At 41.7% G+C, this 20,707-nt stretch overlaps 1 protein-coding gene across 1 annotated transcript in view; it reads left to right on the plus strand.

Moving 5' to 3' along the window:
* st3gal2 (ST3 beta-galactoside alpha-2,3-sialyltransferase 2) overlaps nt 1-20,707 on the plus strand; it is an 82,782-nt gene that overhangs the window by 38,728 nt on the left and 23,347 nt on the right. Inside the window, exons 2-3 of the mRNA XM_060923855.1 lie at nt 11,752-13,632; nt 15,440-15,633. Coding sequence (XP_060779838.1) covers nt 13,024-13,632; nt 15,440-15,633 — 803 coding nt within the window. The 5' untranslated portion in view covers nt 11,752-13,023. The remainder of the gene's footprint in view (nt 1-11,751; nt 13,633-15,439; nt 15,634-20,707) is intronic.

Raw genomic sequence — 20,707 nt, forward strand, 5'->3', positions numbered from 1 at the left:
AGGAAACCCACGCGGACAACATGCAAAATCCACACAGAAAGGCCCTCACTGACCTCGAACCCAGGACCTTCTTGATGTGAGGCGACAGTGCTAACCACTACACAACCGTGCCACCCCAGTTTTGGAACAGTTTTCTTCAAAAACAACGCTAGAATAACACTAACACATGCAACCAAATATCTGTGTCTACTGGCCATGTTCTCTTTCCTTATTTTGAGCTTGTACACCCTGCTGACAGAGGTCAGACAGAGGAAGAGAGCATGACAGAAAGTGCTGCTTGATTTACTACTTAATTGCCGAAGGAAGACAAGCTTATCTTGGGTACAGGACACGGGATCCTTCTACATTATATTACTGGTATTTAGTAGACGCTCTTATCCTCTTAACTACATCCACTAGAATTCAGCACCCTCATACATAGCACCTGGGCATATTTTACCCCTGCATGTGTGTATGTATTATGTTTGCTTGCTTGTGTTGGTGTTTATGTGAATACTGGCCATACCCTACCACTGCAGATGCATGCATGCATGTTTGTATGGTTATATGTATGTATGTATGTATGTATGTATGTTTGTACGTATATTTGTACAATGTGAATGAGGAGGGTAGTAGTCTCTAAGCAAGGCTTGTACCAGTCAATAAAATATCCAGCTCAAATTCAAATAGAAAGTAGCTCAAGCTTTTTGGCCAGCTGACTATTTTAATATTAGATTAATGTGCAATGTGCTGCTGCTGTGTGGTGGCAGTGTGCCTGCAGTGTTAACTCTGTATTTACTGGACATGTCCAGCAGGCCTGCTGTTTTTCACATGCCTGTGCAAAAATCATCAGGTTTAATTTATCCTATAATGCTCATCTAGGATCTAGGGATCTGGGGATATGCACAAAGTCCAAAAGCAAAGGTGTAGTTTGTCATTATTAAGTGTGTCTAGACCTATAATCAGTCGTTCCTATTTTAAGGATTCTTTAGTAAAGGATGACATACAGTACTGCCACACAATAGATCTGACTAGTTTCTATATTTCAAGCTTCTGTTATTTTCTGTCCAGAAATAATCTCCGTCCTCAGGTGAATCAGCGCTGTCTGTCTTTCATAGAAAGAAAATACAAGCTGTAATGATTTGAGATGGAGTGGGGCTTTTTGGATGGGAAGAGGCTGAAGAATGTGGTATGAAATATGATTTAAAAAAAAACAGATTAGTACAAGAAAAATTATACATTTGTGCTTTTTAAAAGGGTCCTTTGGAGTCTGTTTGAAGTCTGAGACAAGAAAAAAAAAAAAAAAACAACCCAGAAGCATGCTTTTCACAAAGCCTATATTTTGCGTCCTTGAAAAACATTTTCATATTGTCAATACCTGGCATGGTATATCTGCTAAAACGAAGGAATCTGAGATGAGTGTGACGCAGCAGCCCAGCAGAAGCCAGTATATTTGGTGTCTATCATTTCTCTATTACATCTCCATGGTAGCCACCTCTTATTTTATCATTGCCAGGGCAACGCTTACACCCACTCCCCATAGCCTTTTATTCATTTCGCACAGGTACACAGGTCAGACAGAGGGAGAGAGCATGATAAAAAAAAAAAGTGCTGCTTGATTTACTACTGTGTGGGAGGCTGTGAAAAGAAGCATTGTGTGCACTTGTGTGTTTCTGTGCATGAGGGTCTCAGCCTTTCTCACAGTGGACTACACTACACAGGAAATGAAACCATTATATGCAATTCAAACATGTATTACAAGTCATAACTTAGCATTGGTGTGTCTGTGTGGGTGTGTGTGCTTGCTGTGATTCTTGCACGTCAGATGACAAAGTTACACCTCGATGGACAACGGCAGCTGGAGGAGCGTCATGAGCAGAGCTAAGGCTGTCCCGTCCTGTGCTGTTTGTGCATTCATGTATTCGCTGTTGCCATTAGTTTTGCTGCCTACAGCCAAATCAACCCTGGCTCCCGTTGTTTGTGCATCTCACGCTCCGTGCATTGGATGCAGCAAGAGTGGCTAAAACAGTTCGGCTGACAGTCTTTGTGTGTTGATGGCTTTGTAAAAGCGGAGACTGCTGGCTCAAGTAATTGGACGAAATGTCTGGAATATGGTGATTGATTTTAGAAGATGAGGCAGGGATATGAACAGAATGCTAGTCTGATGGTTGCCATCAGAGGATTGCATCTGATGTTCATTTTCTGTCTAGGCAATCTCAGCATGCGACATGCAAAGCTGTCTCATACCCCTGCAGAGGGTGATATATGTTATTTAGCAGCTGGGAGGTCTGTATTGTGAAATACTGTGACCGAGGTCAGTATTCAAGGCCGAGGTCACGGTATTTCACCATACGGACCGAACTTAAGCTGGTAAATAATATATATTTTTTTCTTTACCAAATTCTAACAGAAAACGGGAGCACCCGAAAGGGAAAACCGAGGCGAGCCGCGCCGCCATTTTTAATCCTCATTCACGGCTGTAAAGCAAATTGCTTCCTCCTCGGTATACAAGTGCACTTCCATGGCAGGAAAAAAACTACATTTTGCCACCTATGTAGTCCCATATTTATACAAAATTGAGTCATTCAGGATTCAGCCATGTTTTTGCTCAGCGTTAGCAACAGTTACAGATTTTTAGCTTTCTCCTGAAATGTTTTCTTTTATTTCTTCTTCCTCAGGGTAGTAAAACTCGCTTTCACTGTGAACACTGTCGTTATAGCTATCCATGCTGTAAAATTAATGCTATTCTCCTGAGAAATGCTGGCAAAAATTTACAAGATTTTTGATAATCTTATAAATAAATATTATTAAAAAAAGATGAATGTTGACAAAAAAATGCTACTATGTTTATTGTTGTGAACAAGTGAGTCGCCAGAGGTCCATAACCAGGGTCCGTAATTGGGGTCTGTATCGTAAGATACGGACCCGCTCGCCAGCCAATCAGAGCGCAGGATTTGATGGAAACTGGACCGCGAAAAAAATAAAACATATTATTGCTATGTATACAGACATGCAACCCCCATGCAAAGAGCATGTTCTAATTCTTAAAACCATCATGTAAAGTAGGAACCATACATGTGTTTTCCAGAATTGTAGGAACTCCATGAAAACAAGGAAAAAAATTAATGACTCATGCACTTTGATTTTTCCTCCTTAAAGGAGATACGCAAAACCTTTATTTTAAAATACATTTCTGAGTGGATAGTATCTCCATCATTGGCTCATGTATGCTGCATAATTGGGAATAAAAATATATATTTTTGAGAGTTAAAATCAACCACAAAGTTGGCATTCGAGCTGCCCCGCTGAGCCAGCCAGCCCTGAGTGCGTAACGTCACAGCAGGAACCGGTGCTATAGACCAAAACCAAACTCAGCAGGCGAGAGTGGTTGCAATGGCCTCTTTGTTCAGATTTATTGGAGATTCTTCGGATTCCTCAGATAGTAGTACATCTGACTGTGATAGTCCTGAAATTGGAGTGTGTGTACATGCTACTGCTATACATATAGAACTGTATAGGGCTGTGCGATATATCGAATATACTCGATATATCGCGAAAATTCTGTGTGCGATACATAAAATTATTATATCGTAACTATCAAGTATTTTATGGTCATCTTCCTACTTGCGTTTGTTTCGTGTTTAAAACCTTTTCCGGTGGTTTTCTCCCTGTCCCTCAGGCAGTAACGTGAGAGGCTGCCTAAGGGTAAAGAAAACAATAACGTCACGCACTCGCCAACCAATCCCGGGCAACATCTCGGTGCTAAAAGGAACTTCCGGGAAGATTTTCTAGTTTCGGTTGTGTTGCCAGATTGGGCGGTTTTAAGTGTATTTTGGCGGGTTTTGAACATATTTTGAGCTGGAAAACGTTAGCAGTATCTGGCAACACTGCCGGCGGGAAGATTTCCTAGTTCCGGTTTACAGCGCTGACTCAGTTCGTGCAATCGCTGGTGTTGCATAGGCTACCGTGTAAGCTCTGGCAATTTCAGCGACAAATTACTTCCTAAAAGAACTAGTAAGGGGTCAGTCAACTGGCATTTTTTGGGTATCGCGAGGAGGACGTGGAACAGCAAATGCCAGTTTATAAACTTTATTACAGGCTCTAGGCCCAATAACAAGACATACACATACATAAAAAAAAAGTTTGTAAAGTGTGCAGAAAAAACCCCTGTCATCACAAAAGGCAGCAGCACTACAAATATGTTCCATCACCTGAAAACTCACCCGGTACAGTATGAAGAGTCTCTTAAACTCCGAACTACTTGCCCACAAGCTAAAACCCCACACACAAGCTAAACAAATGACCATAGCGGCCTCGTTCTCCAAAGCCACCCCATATGGGAAACCGAAGAGATGGAGAGCTATAACGGATGCAATCACTAACTTCATTGCCGAAGACATGATCCCAATTAGTATAGTGCAGGGCTTTTCAAAGTGTGGGGCGCGCCAGAGTTCTTCAGGGGGGCGCAACGTGAGGAAACATGAACCAGAATAAGTTACTATTGCGGACATTTAGCGAACTTCAGCTAGCCTTTGCCAGAGACAAAATGGATCGATTTTTAGTACCTAAAGCTACAGTGAGTGAGGAGACAGAGTCTGGGCCAAGCAAAAAAAACCAGACCCTCCAGGATTTCGCGATTTGCAACTTCAACGCAAATTCAACCAATCCCCGCGAATTCAGGGCGGTGTTGCAATTATATCCAATCACCGCAACCTTCCCGCAAATTTGACCAATCGTTGGCGTCGTCTTGAGGTGATGTCGACAAACTACCTTCCGCCTTACTTCCGTGTATACGTTCAAGAGAAGCAGCATGCGCGCAGTGTTGCCAGATTGGGCGGTTTTAAGTGCATTTTGGCGGGTTTTGAACATATTTTCGACTGGAAAACATCAGCAGTATCTGGCAACATTGCATGATGTGCGAGTCAGTGTTTCTGTAGGCTTAAATTCTGTTACTGAAAGTGTGTTATGTTTACAGTGAAGGACTGTGTGCACTTTACATTATTTTTTTACTTAATACAAGAAATTAATGGATGCCAACATTTTTGCCAAAATGGTATTTTATTTTCCATTGTTTAGGCAGCTTCAGCATCATACTGTGAGATTCTGTTCAAATTGTTTTTTTTTTCTTCTATGAAGCCTGAGCCATTTATTTTATTAGTTTATAATTATTGTTTAATTTAGTCTTCAGGAGGGACTGCCTGCACACAGTACTAGTATTAATAGTGTTTTTTTCTTACATGAAAGCTGAGGCATTTATATTATATTTTAAGGTAACTTCATGTTGTGCTGTGAGGTTCTATGCACTTTAACTTTTGAACCAACAGGTGCATTTGGATAAGTCAAGCCTATTTTTCTGCATTTTTGTAGCCCTGGTAATCTTTTATATTGCTAAAGTTGTTTATAGGACCATTTCTCAGTGTCTTTGTTTTTTTAATCAATAGTTTTTTGGTAAAAACTTAATATTTAACATATCACTCAATTTTAATCACAAAAAGAGAAAATCACAACAATTTCTCGCAACTTTCACTTCCTCCCGCAATGTAATCGCAACAAAAACCTAAAAAACACCACAACTTTCATCGCAATTTTTTGGAACCGTTTTTTTTAAATACGAATGGAACATTAAGTATAGCAACAACAAAAATTGTGGAGGGGGGGGCGCTGTTGTTTATTTGCTCTCTGAGGGGGGGCTGACTCTCCCACACTTTGAAAACCCCTGGTATAGTGGAAAAACCAGGCTTCCAAAAATTACTAAACACACTCGATCCCAAACATGAGTTGCCTGGTCGCAGACCTTTTACAGAGAAGTCAATACCAGAATTATACACATCTGAGAGGCAGAGCCAGAAAACATTCAGTTCAAAAGTGTGCAAAGAGAAAAATGATGTTTTGCAGATCTCTCTCTTCTCTCTCTCTATTGTGAATGTTCCAGTGGTTCTCAGTAGTCAGGTTAATAGCTTGGAGATCTATTTTTTAAAATAATTTAATGAAAGAGCACTTTTCTTATTTAGGCTAAATGTCTTTCTCAGTGTTGAGTTTGCACTTTATTGATTTGAGCTCTGAGCAGCTCTGTATTGTATTGCCCCTTTGTTGCAATTTTCAAGATTGTTTTTGCAGTTTGTGCCACATCTTTGTTGAATAAAAATAGTCTTATTTCAACTCAATTGTGATTAATCACTAACATGAAAATTTAAAATGTGTTGTTGAAAACCACCTGTAAAGTTAACCAAGGATGTTATTTAATCTGCAGGGATTTGTGGTTGGTAGAAGAGAGCAACTGGACTTGCTTGAAAAGTCTTGAAGACGTTTCGCCTCTCGTCCGAAAGGCATCCTCAGTTCTGTCTGTCTAATAGGGAGTATCAAGTATTTATCCTCTCATGGATCATAATAGAATCCAAATCAGAATGCTGATGGCTGCATTGAAGGTGGCTGATAGATGTCATAGACCCCCACCTCTGTTCAGTGATGGTCGTTCCAGGCTGACAAAATTGAACGATCCTCTCTGGCTAAGATGTCTGCCAGTTTTCTGGAAGTCCTCTCATACTCCCGCACTAGTCGAAGGGAACTCATCCCAAAGTGTGTAGAAACATATCTGTGAAGATACTCAGTCGTCCAGGTACATAGTAATCTGTGGTTGGTAGAAGAGAGCAACTGGACTTGCTTGAAAAGTCTTTTCAAGACTTTTCAAGCAAGTCCAGTTGCTCTCGTCTACCAACCACAGATTACTATGTACCTGGACAACTGAGTATCTTCACAGATATCTGCAGGGATTGTAGTGAAAACAGTAAAGAGTAAAAGTTAGATTTCATGGGGTCCTTTAGAGGAGATTTAAATATATCGAGATATATATCGTATATCATGAAATGGAGAAAATGTATCGGGATATTCATTTTTTCCCACATCGCACAGCCCTAGAACTGTATCAGTTCGAACCATTGGAAAGTGAATCTGATAGTAATACATCAGCCACAGAGGCCCCCACCTTACGAAATAAAGCCAGAGAACAAAGCCGTCTAGAGAGTTGGATGGAATTGAACTGACAGTCTCATGTGACTCTCATTAAAACAGGATAGGTGTTATAACTTATGCAACATACATGTACATGCATGCATTTTCACTGATAAAACGTAAAAGGCTAATTAAATAATCAGATGAACTGAGACAATCACATTCTGAAGCAAATTAAATAATCTCATACCGGTAGCTTAAACACACAATACAAGTTACATGTATTAATCTAAATGCAGGTAAACAACAAGTGTTGTTGTTTTTGTTGTCATGTAACCAAATGTGAGTCGCATCTTACCCGTCTGTGTTCTTGCTTCCTGAAGGCCGATTTTGTGGCAGATTGTTTTGAAACAATCTGACTTTCAGTTCTTCGTTCATTTGCTTCTTCCACATAAGGGTGAGATATTGCTGCTGAGGCAAGCATATCCAGCAGGGGGTGGGGGGGAGCATATTCAGCGGAGAAATCTGATGACTGGTCCACTCATTCTCCATTTTTTCCATACTGAGTACTCCGCCATTACTGCTCAGCTCACACTCTGGGAGAGCTGGTGCAACTGAGCTTACTTTCCTTTTCTTGTAGTTTTCTTTTCCTTTAATTGTTGGTACTGCATCCTCTTTCAGTACGGGCTTACAGCCAACACTCCTCAACAGATCAGGGGTCTCGTATGAGTCCTCAGTAAAATGTGCAGAGCAGAGGAGAGACCACTTCATAGGTGCCCAATCCGTGACTTTCTTGCAAAACGCGTCCAAATCTTTGCAGTTTGAACATTCTTGGGCCATAAATGCAAAGTAAATCCACCTTTTGTTGTGTTGCTGCACCCACCAGCAACACATCTACGTGGCAGGGCGATAAATTAGCTCAAAATGGAGGATCGGAGTTGCAGTCAGCTCTGTGTTTTAGTATAGCGGAAATGGCAATGAGACCGATAGACTTCCTGCGGTGACGTCACAGATGTCAAGGTCATTCACTCAGACCGCTACCTATATGAATCACTTTAATCGTAAAAATTACTATATTAGATTTATTGTTAACTCTTAAAACTATTCTTGTGCCATTCTTGAGGTCTCAAGGCATTTATAAACAAAAGTGAGGCCATGGTTCTGTGCATCTCCTTTAACTATCCTCATCATGTGTGTTTGTGTTCACAGTTCCAGACCTTTGATACTTTTTTTATTGTGTTTCAGTCTTCGAGCTGTAATTGTGCTAAAAAAAAATTTCTAACCATTGTCTGATTTAGTGGATCAGTGTATTTCTTTTATGTTGAAAGCTCTATGGTTTTCTCCATGGTGATGTGTGAACAGGGGATTTTTTTACATGATGATAATAATAAAATAAGATTTTTTTTTTTGTTGTTGTTGTTGAGGAAGCCATGGCCTAATGCAGGGGTGGCCAACCAGCCAGGGACTTGGAGCCAAAATTGTTACTATGGTACTGCAAAGAGCCACATTATGTACACACACACACACACACACACACACACACACACACACACACACACACACACACACACTCTCACACACACACACACTCTCTCTCTCCCTCATATACATATACACACACACAGAATGAAATATTAACAATTTACCATGTCACAAATGTCACACATCCCTCACTATGAAACAGGAGATTGACAAAAATGGGCTTAAACTCATCCCAAGACTACAGGCCAGACTTGATGCAGTGGAAATTCCAAAACTCGGGAAATGAGTCATCAGCCTTGCCTAGCCCCACAAGTCCATTCACAGATCCAATCATTGAGGGAGCCTCATCCATGGTTATTGCTGTTAGCTTCTGTAATGGCAGATTGGCTTTCTCAAAAACATCAGACATTTTTTCTTTCACATCAATGCTGCGGGTTCTGTCCTTTAACGGTACGATGTCAAGGAGTTCTTCTTTAACCACACAATCTTCTGACACTGATCGTGCAAATATAGCCAACTGCAGCTTGTCTTGAATGTCGCAAGACTCATCCAATGCCACACTGAAATATGCACATTTTTGAAGATCAGAGTGCAACTCTGATTCAATTGCCGTATTTATGTCAGATATTCTGTGTTCAACTGTGTGGTGTGACAGTTGGAGGTCTTTGATTGAATCTTTCAGTTTTTTATTTTCTGGAGCTAAGGTTTCAATCACGTCAGTGAGGCACTGTTTAATCAAATTTCCTTTGTCGTATGGTTTTTTAGCACGGGCAATGTTCCACACCACTTAGGATGCAAGAGTCACTGTTTCAGCATGCTTGGCATATTGTTGGAACATCTGGGTCTGTTTTTTTGTCTGACTTTTCAGCGTGTTTAATTTGTGCTTGCGAAGTTCAGTACCTTTGGGGAATTCCTTGTCGATGTTTGAATGGAGCGTGCTGAAATGGCACTGAAGCTTTGAAGCTTTGAAATGTGCTAACAATGTATCACATATCAGACAGAAAGGTTTGCCTTTTCGTTCAACAAAAAAGTAAGCGTCCTCCCAGTCCTTGAGAAATGTCCTGTGCTCGTCTTCATATTTGCGTTTAGCTTTGCATTTAGCCATTTTTGTGAATAAATCACAACTTGCTGGGAAAACGTCGGAAAACTTGTGTGCGTGCACAGGAGTGTGCAGTGCAGGTTGTTTCCCCCCTTCCACCCCCCACCCCAAGATAATTGGTTCCGTGGCATGTTTGTGGCTCTTTTAACAGTTCTAGCCCAATACACACAAGCATAACAATAATTAAAAGGAGAGGGAAGACACACAAAAAATGATGGAATTTTTTTTTTTATTATTTAAGTTGGAGAACCGCATTCTTATTGGCCAAGAGCCACATGCGGTTCCTGAGCCACAGGTTGGTCACCCCTGGCCTAATGGTTAAAGAAGAAGCTTTGGAACCAAAGGGCCACTGGTTTGATTCCCTGGACCAGCAGGACTGGCTGAAGTGCCCTTGAGCAAAGGCATCTAACCCCCAACTGCTCTGGCAAGAATGGTGGTGTGCCTTGTGTCTGATTAGCCAAAGAAAAAACTGATGGTGCTGGGCCAAAACTAAACCAAACTAATGTATTGATGGGTGTGAGCAATTTTGCATGTTCTTATGATTCATTATTGTTGATGAAATACAAGTTTGATTTATTGAATGAATTTTTTTTGCATTCGACTTTGCCCATTCTTTTGAAAAGTTTGAAAATTTTGGAATCAACTATACATATTTAATATAAAATGCACGCTCAGCTGTTCATGTACCTTGTTCTCAGCCCCCTCACTGCCTCTAATAATGTTTCTGCATCTCAACAATGGAAAATAATGCTGCATGCTGAGACACCTGTTTGGCTGACCACTGACCCTGCTCCTAAAACCAAAACCAGACTGTAGACACATCCATGATGAAGACGAAATGGGACCATTTAATATCCCATTAGAACCATATAGATCTGTGAATGTCGTTGTGGGCATTTGACATCTCATCTCATCTCATTATCTCTAGCCGCTTTATCCTGTTCTACAGGGTCGCAGGCAAGCTGGAGCCTATCTCAGCTGACTATGGGCGAAAGGCGGGGTACACCCTGGACAAGTCGCCAGGTCATCACAGGGCTGACACATAGACACAGACAACCATTCACACTCACATTCACACCTACGGTCAATTTAGAGTCACCAGTTAACCTAACCTGCATGTCTTTGGACTGTGGGGGAAACTGGAGCACCCGGAGGAAACCCACGCAGACACGGGGAGAACATGCAAACTCCACACAGAAAGGCCCTCGCCAGCCACGGGGCTCGAACCCGGACCTTCTTGCTGTGAGGCGACAGCGCTAACCACTACACCACCGTGCCGCCGGCATTTGACATAAAAATAGAATGTTGAGCTTATTTCATGCTAGTATCAGGGCAGGACTTTAAGTAAGAATGTGGTTGTAGGTAAGGGTCTGCAGTATCATTATAATGCACACTGGATCCAGCCATTTAGCTGCCATTCATGGCATAGCAGCCTTTCACAGGTTTCATGCTTCATTTGGTCTCTGTTCAAGATCAAAAACACTTCTTTTACATTTCTTTTGACAAGAGGTCCATTCTCTCAATCCAGAATTATTAGCTATTGAACTCTGTAGATTGGCCTGTCAGGGTAACCATGGTAACCCACCAGTGTAATTAAAACGTCTGTTCTTCGTCTAGTGTAATGCAGTAATAACACCAGTAATTAAATGGATTTTTTTTTAAATTGTACCTTACACTTAATAACAAGTTTGCAAATCACCTCCGAACATAACAGAAGAAAAAAAATGTGAGCACAAAATTGGATTGGGAATTGAGGTGTGAGATAAAAAACAAAGAGAAACAAACAAGAGGATGATGGTTTCTAAGTGAGACCAGATGAGGTTGAAGTTTGGTTCAAAAGCAGAACTGTCATCTCATCTTCAACAGTCTGATTCAATCTTGAATCCTTAATTGGAGAGTAAGATTTGACTGGGTGATGCGGTGGCTGACTCCTTTCTCATTGTTCCTTGCTGAGATCATTTCTTTGCACAAAACGTACCCATAATTCTTAGCATGTATGTCTTTTCAGAGCTCAGGAGTGCGCTTTTGCTATAATGAATTCGTTTTATGAGAGTTCATTATAGGCAGCACATTAAACAAGCAGATGTCGAGGTGCTTTCTGAACCTGTCAGGTTTAGTGTTTTATAACATAATTAAAATGGAAGATGTGTGACAAGTCCTTTGATGCTTCACTTTGGCATTTACAGCTGCACTTTAATTCTTTCCCCTTTAAAATTCCATCTTTCTTTGTCTTTTACCCACAGCTTATTAGCTCATTCACAAGGAGGGAGCAGAACCTGAACGCCTACACACAGCCTGATCAGAGCACACTCGGACTATAACGGGGCAGAAGAGGGATTTTAGGAGCATTAAGTGGACATCAGCAAGAGGACATTGAAAGGCCTGGCAGAGAGGCAGGATGCCAAAATCGACAGGCAGCAACATCATGGGCATTGTCCCTTAATTAAGCGACAAAACAAGCAAGTCACATGATAAGACCCAACATTAAGGGGTATCTTTTTATAATTGATATAAAATGTCAGAGGAAACATACAAACTCCAGGTTTAATGCTATGTAGCTTCAATAATACAATGTGGTCAGTTGATGGGCAGAAATTGTCTTGTCTTTTTTGTAATCCAGTCACTCAACAATTGCCTCCAAGCTCCTTGAAGATGATTCCTTCATAAGCCTGTTTGAGATGGCCAGCTCTTTTCTGCAAATCCCTTGAACATTTCCTTTGTGTCATTAGGGATTTTGTGGTTTTGATTGTTTTGTTGTCTTTCTTCTCTTTTTTTTCCATTATGTACAGTGGACTCTGAGTCTGGCAGCCTTTTTTTTTTCTTTGAACTGTCCACGTGTCTCAGAAAGTCCATAATACCCCAACGTCTGGCAAACAGCCTGAGTGTGAAGCAATTCCAGACAGAGTACAGTTCAGTGCATGCTGTGTCATCCCTAAGACACACACTCCAGTCATGCATGGTGACGGCCAATACACTGCTGTGACCTGTGTATAACTGCCACTCAGGTGGCTGTCAGAACTCGGCTAGCAGGAAAGAACAACCATGAACCTGAGAACTACACATGTCCATATCAGAAGACCCTTTGCCTCTGAAGACAGAGAAGAAATAATGAGGGAAGGAAAAGTCCAGGATGACTCTACAGTCTAATTGTATAGGAAAAGTCCATTCATTTTCTCCAGAGACTGCTGGAATTTACCACAACACAGTGGCTTGCTAGTGTAGGAGCAAGCAGGCTTACCCTATAAGCACCGCACACACACACATACACATACAATTGTACACATAGCAGGCGTGGGTGACAGCCTTCACTTATGTAAAGCTGAAATGTCAAATCCACAGAAGCTTGTTTCATCAGTGTGTCGCTGCAGGGGGAATCAGACAATGCAGACACCCACTGAGTAGCGTTTGTGACTATTTGAACAGGTGTGTGTTTGGAGCCAAGCGATGAGAGGACGAGAGTGAGGCAGATCTGAGTTGAGTAGGCGAGAGTGAGAGAGACTGAGTTAGGTAAGTGTATGACCCACAGACATACGAGAGAGCTCTGTTTCTGTCTGTCAAGCTGTTTGTGTGTGTGTGTGTCAGCTGGCTCGCTGACGGACACTGAGGGCAGGCTGGGCACGGTGGCAGGAGCCAGTGCATGGCTGTGGGGGGGTCGCACGGCGTGCACTCCTCAGCAGAGAGAGAGCCGCTGGGGGTCAGGCTTTGGGTGGGCTCGGACACAGAGGCCCTGGGGGCCCAGCGGGGGAACAGCTGAACGGTGTTCTCGGACAGCATCAGGGGGCATGCGCTGCTCTCTGCGTTTGTGGGTGCTGCTGGCATCATTGGCCCTCCTGTTCCTCACCTCCCTGCTCTTTTCACTCTCACTGAGGGGAGGCCCTGGCTTTTCCTACCTGGAGTCTCCTGGGTGGGAAGAATCAAGGCAGGTGAAGCTAGTACCTAACTATGCCGGCTCCCACAAGCTGGTTTCTGCTGAGGGCAACCAACAGAAGACATGTGCCTGTAACCGCTGCGTGGGCGACCCAGGCGTCTCAGATTGGTTTGACGAGAACTATGATCCAGACATCTCGCCAGTGTGGACGCGGGACAACATCCAGCTGCCTTCAGATGTCTACTACTGGTGGGTGGTGAGTAAGACAATTGCCACTGTTCACACAGTATTTTATTGTTTCCATGTGCATCAGACGAACATAACAATGGGGTAGTGCATAACCAGAAATTCTTCCCTCTGAAACAACTACATACCAATTATGCACATTTAGATCATAACGAATAAATATATTTTATTTGACTAGCGAATTTGTCAAAGCATTTAAAAATGACATGGAAGCATTCATAATGCTTACTGACTCCCAATTTCTACCCTTACCCTCAACTTCCATTATCCTGTAAATAAACAGGTTTTCTCTGTCTTTTCTCTTATACACTGCAGATTTGGTAGACAGAGATTATACCGAAAATACTCAAGCAATCATTTCATAAATTCACTGTACGCAGTCTTACAGATGTAAAAAGACCCTGCGGTTTCTCTCTTCTTAAAGCAGGGAAGGATTGAACTCTGAAATTGTGCTTATGCACTGAATTTAGGAGAGTGAGAGCCGTAGGGCCATTTCATTAGAGAAAATATGAGTAATGTCTCACCAGTTGAAAAATCAGTAATGAGGCTCCAGAACGAATTGGCGCCTGGAGAGGCACACAGCTGATTCAACACGGGGTTTTTAACAGAGGAGAGAGGGTGGTTCAGTTTACAAAGTGAGTGGATTGTGTTTGGAGAGGATGGACAGTGACTCATGGAGTGTGTCTGTGTGTGAGGCCATGCAGGGGGTGAGAGGATTGTGGATTTTTTTTTTGTGGCAGTCAAGAATTACACCAAAGAGAGATGGATGGAAGGAGACAAGGATGATGAGTTGTATATGAAGATTACTTCTTCTGAAGGAATTCTCTGGATTTTTAGTGCCTATTTCTTCTGAATAACGGTTCCATGTACACTTAACACACACATTCCCTTACCTCTGTCTGCTGACATTATCTGGGCTCAGAATAAAATCCCTGGCTGGCACTGCAGTCAGAAAAACATCTGGCAAGTATTACTGGACCTAGTGGAAAGGCTTAATCTTGGCCAGCAGCTGGCACAGGAAAGGCTAGAAAGAGAGAATGCGAGGGGGATGGGAGAACTCAATTTGATTCAGGGAAAGATAGATAGTTGGAATATCATCTTAATGCTGATGTTTGTCAAGGACACACTTTCATGTGTGTGTTTCCGTGAAGCCAAGAGCAGGCTATTTAACAGTAGTCTCTATTATCCTAATTGTTTATGTACAGTCACTGGCCACTTTATTAGGTAGACCCATCCACTTACTGTTTTATTCAGTTATCTAATCAGCCAACCGCTTGACAGCAGCACAGTGCATAAAATCATGCAGATACAAATCAAGAGCTTCAGTTAATGTTCACTTCAAACATCAGAATGGGAAAAAATATGATCTGTGACTTTCACTGTGGCATGGGTGTTGGTGCCAGATGGACTGGTTTGCAAAAACTGCTGATCTCCTGAGGTTTTCACACACAACAGTCTCTGGAGTTTACACTTAGTGGTGCGAAAAACAAAAAACACTGAGTGAGCGACAGTTCTGTCGGTGGAAACGTCTTGTTGATAAGGGAGGTCAGAGGAAAATGGCCAGATTGGTTTGAGCTGCCAGGAAGGATATAGTAATTCATATAATCACTCTTTACAACCGTGGTGAGCAGAAAAGTATCTTCTACAACAGCAGAAGACCACATTGGGTTCCACTCCTGCCAACCAAGAACAGGAATCTTAGAATCAAGAACAAGTTCCTTTTAAAATGGCCAGTGAGTGTAAGTGTTTCATGCATGAAATTATATAATTGCTTTTTCAACTCACTGTCATTTTCTGCCTATTTCTCTCATTGGCAGATGTTGCAGCCTCAGTTTAAGCCGCACAGTATTCAACAAGTGTTGTTGAGGCTCTTCCAGGTGATCCCTGGACACTCACTGTATGGCTCGTGGGACCCCGCACGCTGCCTGCGCTGTGCTGTGGTGGGCAATTCGGGCAACCTGCGTGGGTCAAGCTATGGCTCGGTGATCGACAGCCACACCTACATCATGAGGTGAGGGGAAAAAAGCAAAATAAAATGGCATTAGAAGAATAGGAGTTTGAGAAAAGGAAAGAAATATGAGTTGGTCTGGATGATTGTGCTCCTTGGAAACCTCATGTAAAAAAGATGGGTAATAGAATGTATTCATTCATTTTCAGTAAGCATGTCATCCTAGTCAGGGTCACAGTGAATCCAGAGCCTATCTCGAGACCAATAGGCATGAGATGTGGATGCACCCTGAATAGTACCATGCACATATACGGTGGTGCTTGAAAGTTTGTGAACCCTTTAGAATTTTCTATATTTCTGCATAACTATGACCTAAAACATCATCAGATTTTCACACAAGTCCTAAAAGTAGATAAAGAGAACCCAGTTAAACAAATGAGACAAAAATATTATACTTGGTCATTTATTTATTGAAGAAAATGATCCAATATTACATATCTGTGAGTGGCAAAAGTATGTGAACCTCTAGGATTAGCAGTTAATTTGAAGGTGAAATTAGAGTCAGATGTTATTAATCAATGGGATGACAATTAGGTGTGAGTGGGCACCCTGTTTTATTTGAAGAACAGGGATCTATCAAAATCTGATCTTCACAACATATTTGTGGAAGTGTATCATGGCACAAACAAAGGAGATTTCTGAGGACCTCAGAAAAGCGTTGTTGATGCTCATCAGGCTGGCAAAGGTTACAAAACCATCTCTAAAGAATTTGGACTCCATCAATCCACAGTCAGACAGATTGTGTACAAATGGAGGAAATTCAAGACCATTGTTACCCTCCCCAGGAGTGGTCAACCAACAAAGATCACTCCAAGAGCAAGGCATGTAATAGTTGGCAAGGTCACAAAGGACCCCAGGGTAACTTCTAAGCAACTGAAGGCCTCTCTCACATTGGCTAATGTTAATGTTCATGAGTCCACCATCAGGAGAACACTGAACAACAATGGTGTGCATGGCAGGGTTGCAAGGAGAAAGTCACTGCTCTCCAAAAAGAACATTGCTGCTCATCTGCAGTTTGCTAAAGATCATGTGGACAAGCCAGAAGGGTATTGGAAAAAAATGTTTTGTGGATTGATGAGACCAAAATAGAACTTTTTGGTTTAAATGAGAAGCGTTATGCTTGGAGAAAGGAAAACACTGCATTCCAGCATAAGAACCTTATCCCATCTGCGAAACATGGTGGTGGTAGTATCAGGGTTTGGGCCTGTTTTGCTGCATCTGGGCCAGGACGGCTTGCCATCATTCCTGGAACAATGAATTCTGAATTATACCAGCGAATTCTAAAGGAAAATGTCAGGACATCTGTCCATGAACTGAATCTCAAGAGAAGGTGGGTCATGCAGCAAGACAACGACCCTAAGCACACAAGTTGTTCTACCAAAGAACGGTTAAAGAAGAATAAAGTTAATGTTTTGGAATGGCCAAGTCAAAGTTCTGACCTTAATCCAATCCAAATGTTGTGGAAGGACCTGAAGCGAGCAGTTCATGTGAGGAAACCCACCAACATCCCAGAGTTGAAGCTGTTCTGTATGGAGGAATGGGCTAAAATTCCTCCAAGCCGGTGTGCAGGACTGATCAACAGTTACCGGAAACGTTTAGTTGCAGTTATTGCTGCACAAGGGGGTCACACCAGATACTGAAAGCAAAGGTTCACATACTTTTGCCACTCACAGATATGTAATATTGGATCATTTTCCTCAATAAATAAATGACCAAGTATAATATTTTTGTCTCATTTGTTTAACCGGGTTCTCTTTATCTACTTTTAGGACTTGTGTGAAAATCTGATGATGTTTTAGATCATATTTATGCAGAAATATAGAAAATTATAAAGGGTTCACAAACTTTCAAGCACCACTGTACATTCACACCAAGGTGCAATTCAAAGTAGTTACTGGCATGTTTTTGGGAGGTGGGAGAAAAACAGAGAACCTGGAGAAAATTCATAGAGACACAGGGAGAACATTGGGCTCTATTGGGCATCCTTGCCATGTGCTAGATTTTATTTCTATCCAGATTGGGCAGTGTGAGTGTTTTTCTCCTTCCTGAACCTTAGAAAATTCAAGCCTAAATTGCCTGCTGTTTCTCGATGACTCAACAGTGGTCTGATAATTTTAGTACCTTCCATATAGACATCTTTGATTGTTCAGGCAGATTTCAACCTTTTGTGTTGTAAAAAAGATTATTTACCATTGCTATGGTGGCATTTAGTCCCCCCCCAAGTATTAAGAGAATATATTTCTCTCAAAATGATTAATGCTTTGGAAGAATCTCTAAATATGTAGATGCTGTTGCTCATTTTTTTCACATATTGTCTTCACAGGGAGCTTGTTAGAAGTAAGAACTTCTTTTTCTTCTTTTGGCTGCTCCCGATTAGGGGTCGCCACAGCGGATCTTTCGTCTCCATTGCTTTCGTCTTCCGCATCCTTCTCTACCACACCTGCCACTTTCATGTCCTCTCTCACCACATCCATGTATCTCCTCTTTGGCCTTCCTCGTTTTCATGTGCCTGGCAGCTCCATCCTCAACATTCTCCTTCCAACATGCTCTGCATCTCTTCTCAGGATGTGCCCATACCATCTCAGTCTCATCTCTCTTAGCTTAATTCCCAAGCTCTCCACATGTGCTGTCCCTCTGATGTGCTCGTTCCTTATCCTGTCCAACCTTCCATCACAAACCTTAACATCCTCAACTCCGCCACCTCCAACTTTGCCTCCTGTCTCTTCTTTAAGGGTACGGTCTCCAATCCATACATCACAGCTGGTCTCACTACTGTCTTATACATCTTACCTTTCACTTTTGCTGAGACTTTCCTGTCACAAATGTCTCCTGAAATCCTTCTCCAACTGCTCCACCCTGCCTGCACTCTCTTTCTGACCTCACCATCGCAGCCCCCATTTTCCTGCACAGTTGACCCCAGGTACTTGAATTCACCAACTTTCTTTATGTCTACTCCTTGCATCTTCACTACACTCTCATCCCCATTCTCATTGATGCACATGTATTCTGTTTTGCTCCTGCTCACCTTCATTCCTCTTCGTTTCAATGCATACCTCCATCTCTCCAAACCCAACTCAACCTCCTTTCTGCTTTCACCACATATCACAATATCATCCTCAAACATCATGTTCCATGGTGACTCTTGTCTCACTTCATCCATCAAGCTATCTATCACTATGGCAAACAAGGAAGGACTCAACGTTAGAAGTAAGAACAAAAAGATTAAATCTAGTTAAAGGAAAGAGTGCAATTCTATAATGACACACAGCTATTACAGCTATTATATAATGCCTCAGTATCTAAAATTCGATTCCTGATCCAACAAAGTGAAGATAACCCTATGCGTGACGTAAAAATCTGGGTACATAAGAAGCTAAGTTAATAACGTCCCATGTTATCAGGGGGTATTCAAATTTTCACTTCCATGTATGATCCTGAAAAATTAATCTTGCTTGAATATGGCTTAAATGAGATGGTTCTTCACTTCGAATCTTATTTCAAAAGAATTCAGCTTTCAGAAGAAAGAAGGATTAAGTAGGGTTTCGCTTGTTTAGGTGGAGAAAAAAAAGGAATGAGTTTGAAAAAGAATTGCCCTGAAGGAGGCATAGAGAAGTTGGGGATCTTTGAGAGTGAATAGAGAAATGAGGGAGATGGCAAGAAATGAAAGAGCAATAGATGAAATCATACATGGAGGCACTAAATTGGTAATATCTTTATCGATTCAGCTTTGAGCTCTGAAATGAGTCCTTCATCTCGCCTTATGTACACGTCTTTCTCCCCTGCAGCTCCTGCCTCGGTTCCTCTCTGCTGATAGAAAAACAACTCTCTGCTTTCACTCAGTCATCTTATGAGTAATGAGCTTGCAGGTTATTTTATGCTTTCAGCTGAGGTCGAATTGGTTTGTTAATGCTAGCTGGGTTGGTCAAGCCATGTTGCGTTCTAAAGATGCATAAGCGTAAGTGATAACCATTTGCCATTGCACACTGATGATATGTCTTGATATTGAATTTTGTTGAAAGAAAAATTGATGCATTGTGATTGGCTGCTTTTATAGACTTTCTCTTAATACTGTCTTTAGCCATATTTACACAGGATTACAACCCCGATTCCAAAAAAGTTGGGACAAAGTACAAATTGTAAATAAAAACGGAATGCAATGATGTGGAAGTTTCAAAATTCCATATTTTATTCAGAATAGAACATAGATGACATATCAAATGTTTAAATTGAGAAAATGTATCATTTAAAGAGAAAAATTAGGTGATTTTAAATTTCATGACAGCAACACATCTTAAAAAAGTTGGGACAAGGCCATGTTTACCACTGTGAGACATCCCCTTTTCTCTTTACAACAGTCTGTAAACGTCTGGGGACTGAGGAGACAAGTTGCTCAAGTTTAGGGATAGGAATGTTAACCCACTCTTGTCTAATGTAGGATTCTAGCTGCTCAACTGTCTTAGGTCTTTTTTGTCGTATCTTCCGTTTTATGATGCGCCAAATGTTTTCTATGGGTGAAAGATCTGGACTGCAGGCTGGCCAGTTCAGTACCCGGACCCTTCTTCTACGCAGCCATGATGCTGTAATTGATGCAGTATGTGGTTTGGCATTGTTATGTTGGAAAATGCAAGGTCTTCCCTGAAAGAGACGTCTGGATGGGAGCATATGTTGCTCTAGAACCTGGATATACCTTTCAGCATTGATGGTGTCTTTCCAGATGTGTAAGCTGCCCATGTCACACGCACTAATGCAACCCCATACCATCAGAGATGCAGGCTTCTGAACTGAGCGCTGATAACAACTTGGGTCGTCCTTCTCCTCTTTAGTCCGAATGACACGGCGTCCCTGATTTCCATAAAGAACTTCAAATTTTGATTCGTCTGACCACAGAACAGTTTTCCACTTTGCCACAGTCCATTTTAAATGAGCCTTGGCCCAGAGAAGACGTCTGCGCTTCTGGATCATGTTTAGATACGGCTTCTTCTTTGAACTATAGAGTTTTAGCTGGCAATGGCGGATGACACGGTGAATTGTGTTCACAGATAATGTTCTCTGGAAATATTCCTGAGCCCATTTTGTG

Source organism: Neoarius graeffei, chromosome 6 (assembly GCF_027579695.1).
Source record: "Neoarius graeffei isolate fNeoGra1 chromosome 6, fNeoGra1.pri, whole genome shotgun sequence".
NCBI classification, from domain to species: Eukaryota; Metazoa; Chordata; class Actinopteri; order Siluriformes; family Ariidae; genus Neoarius; species Neoarius graeffei.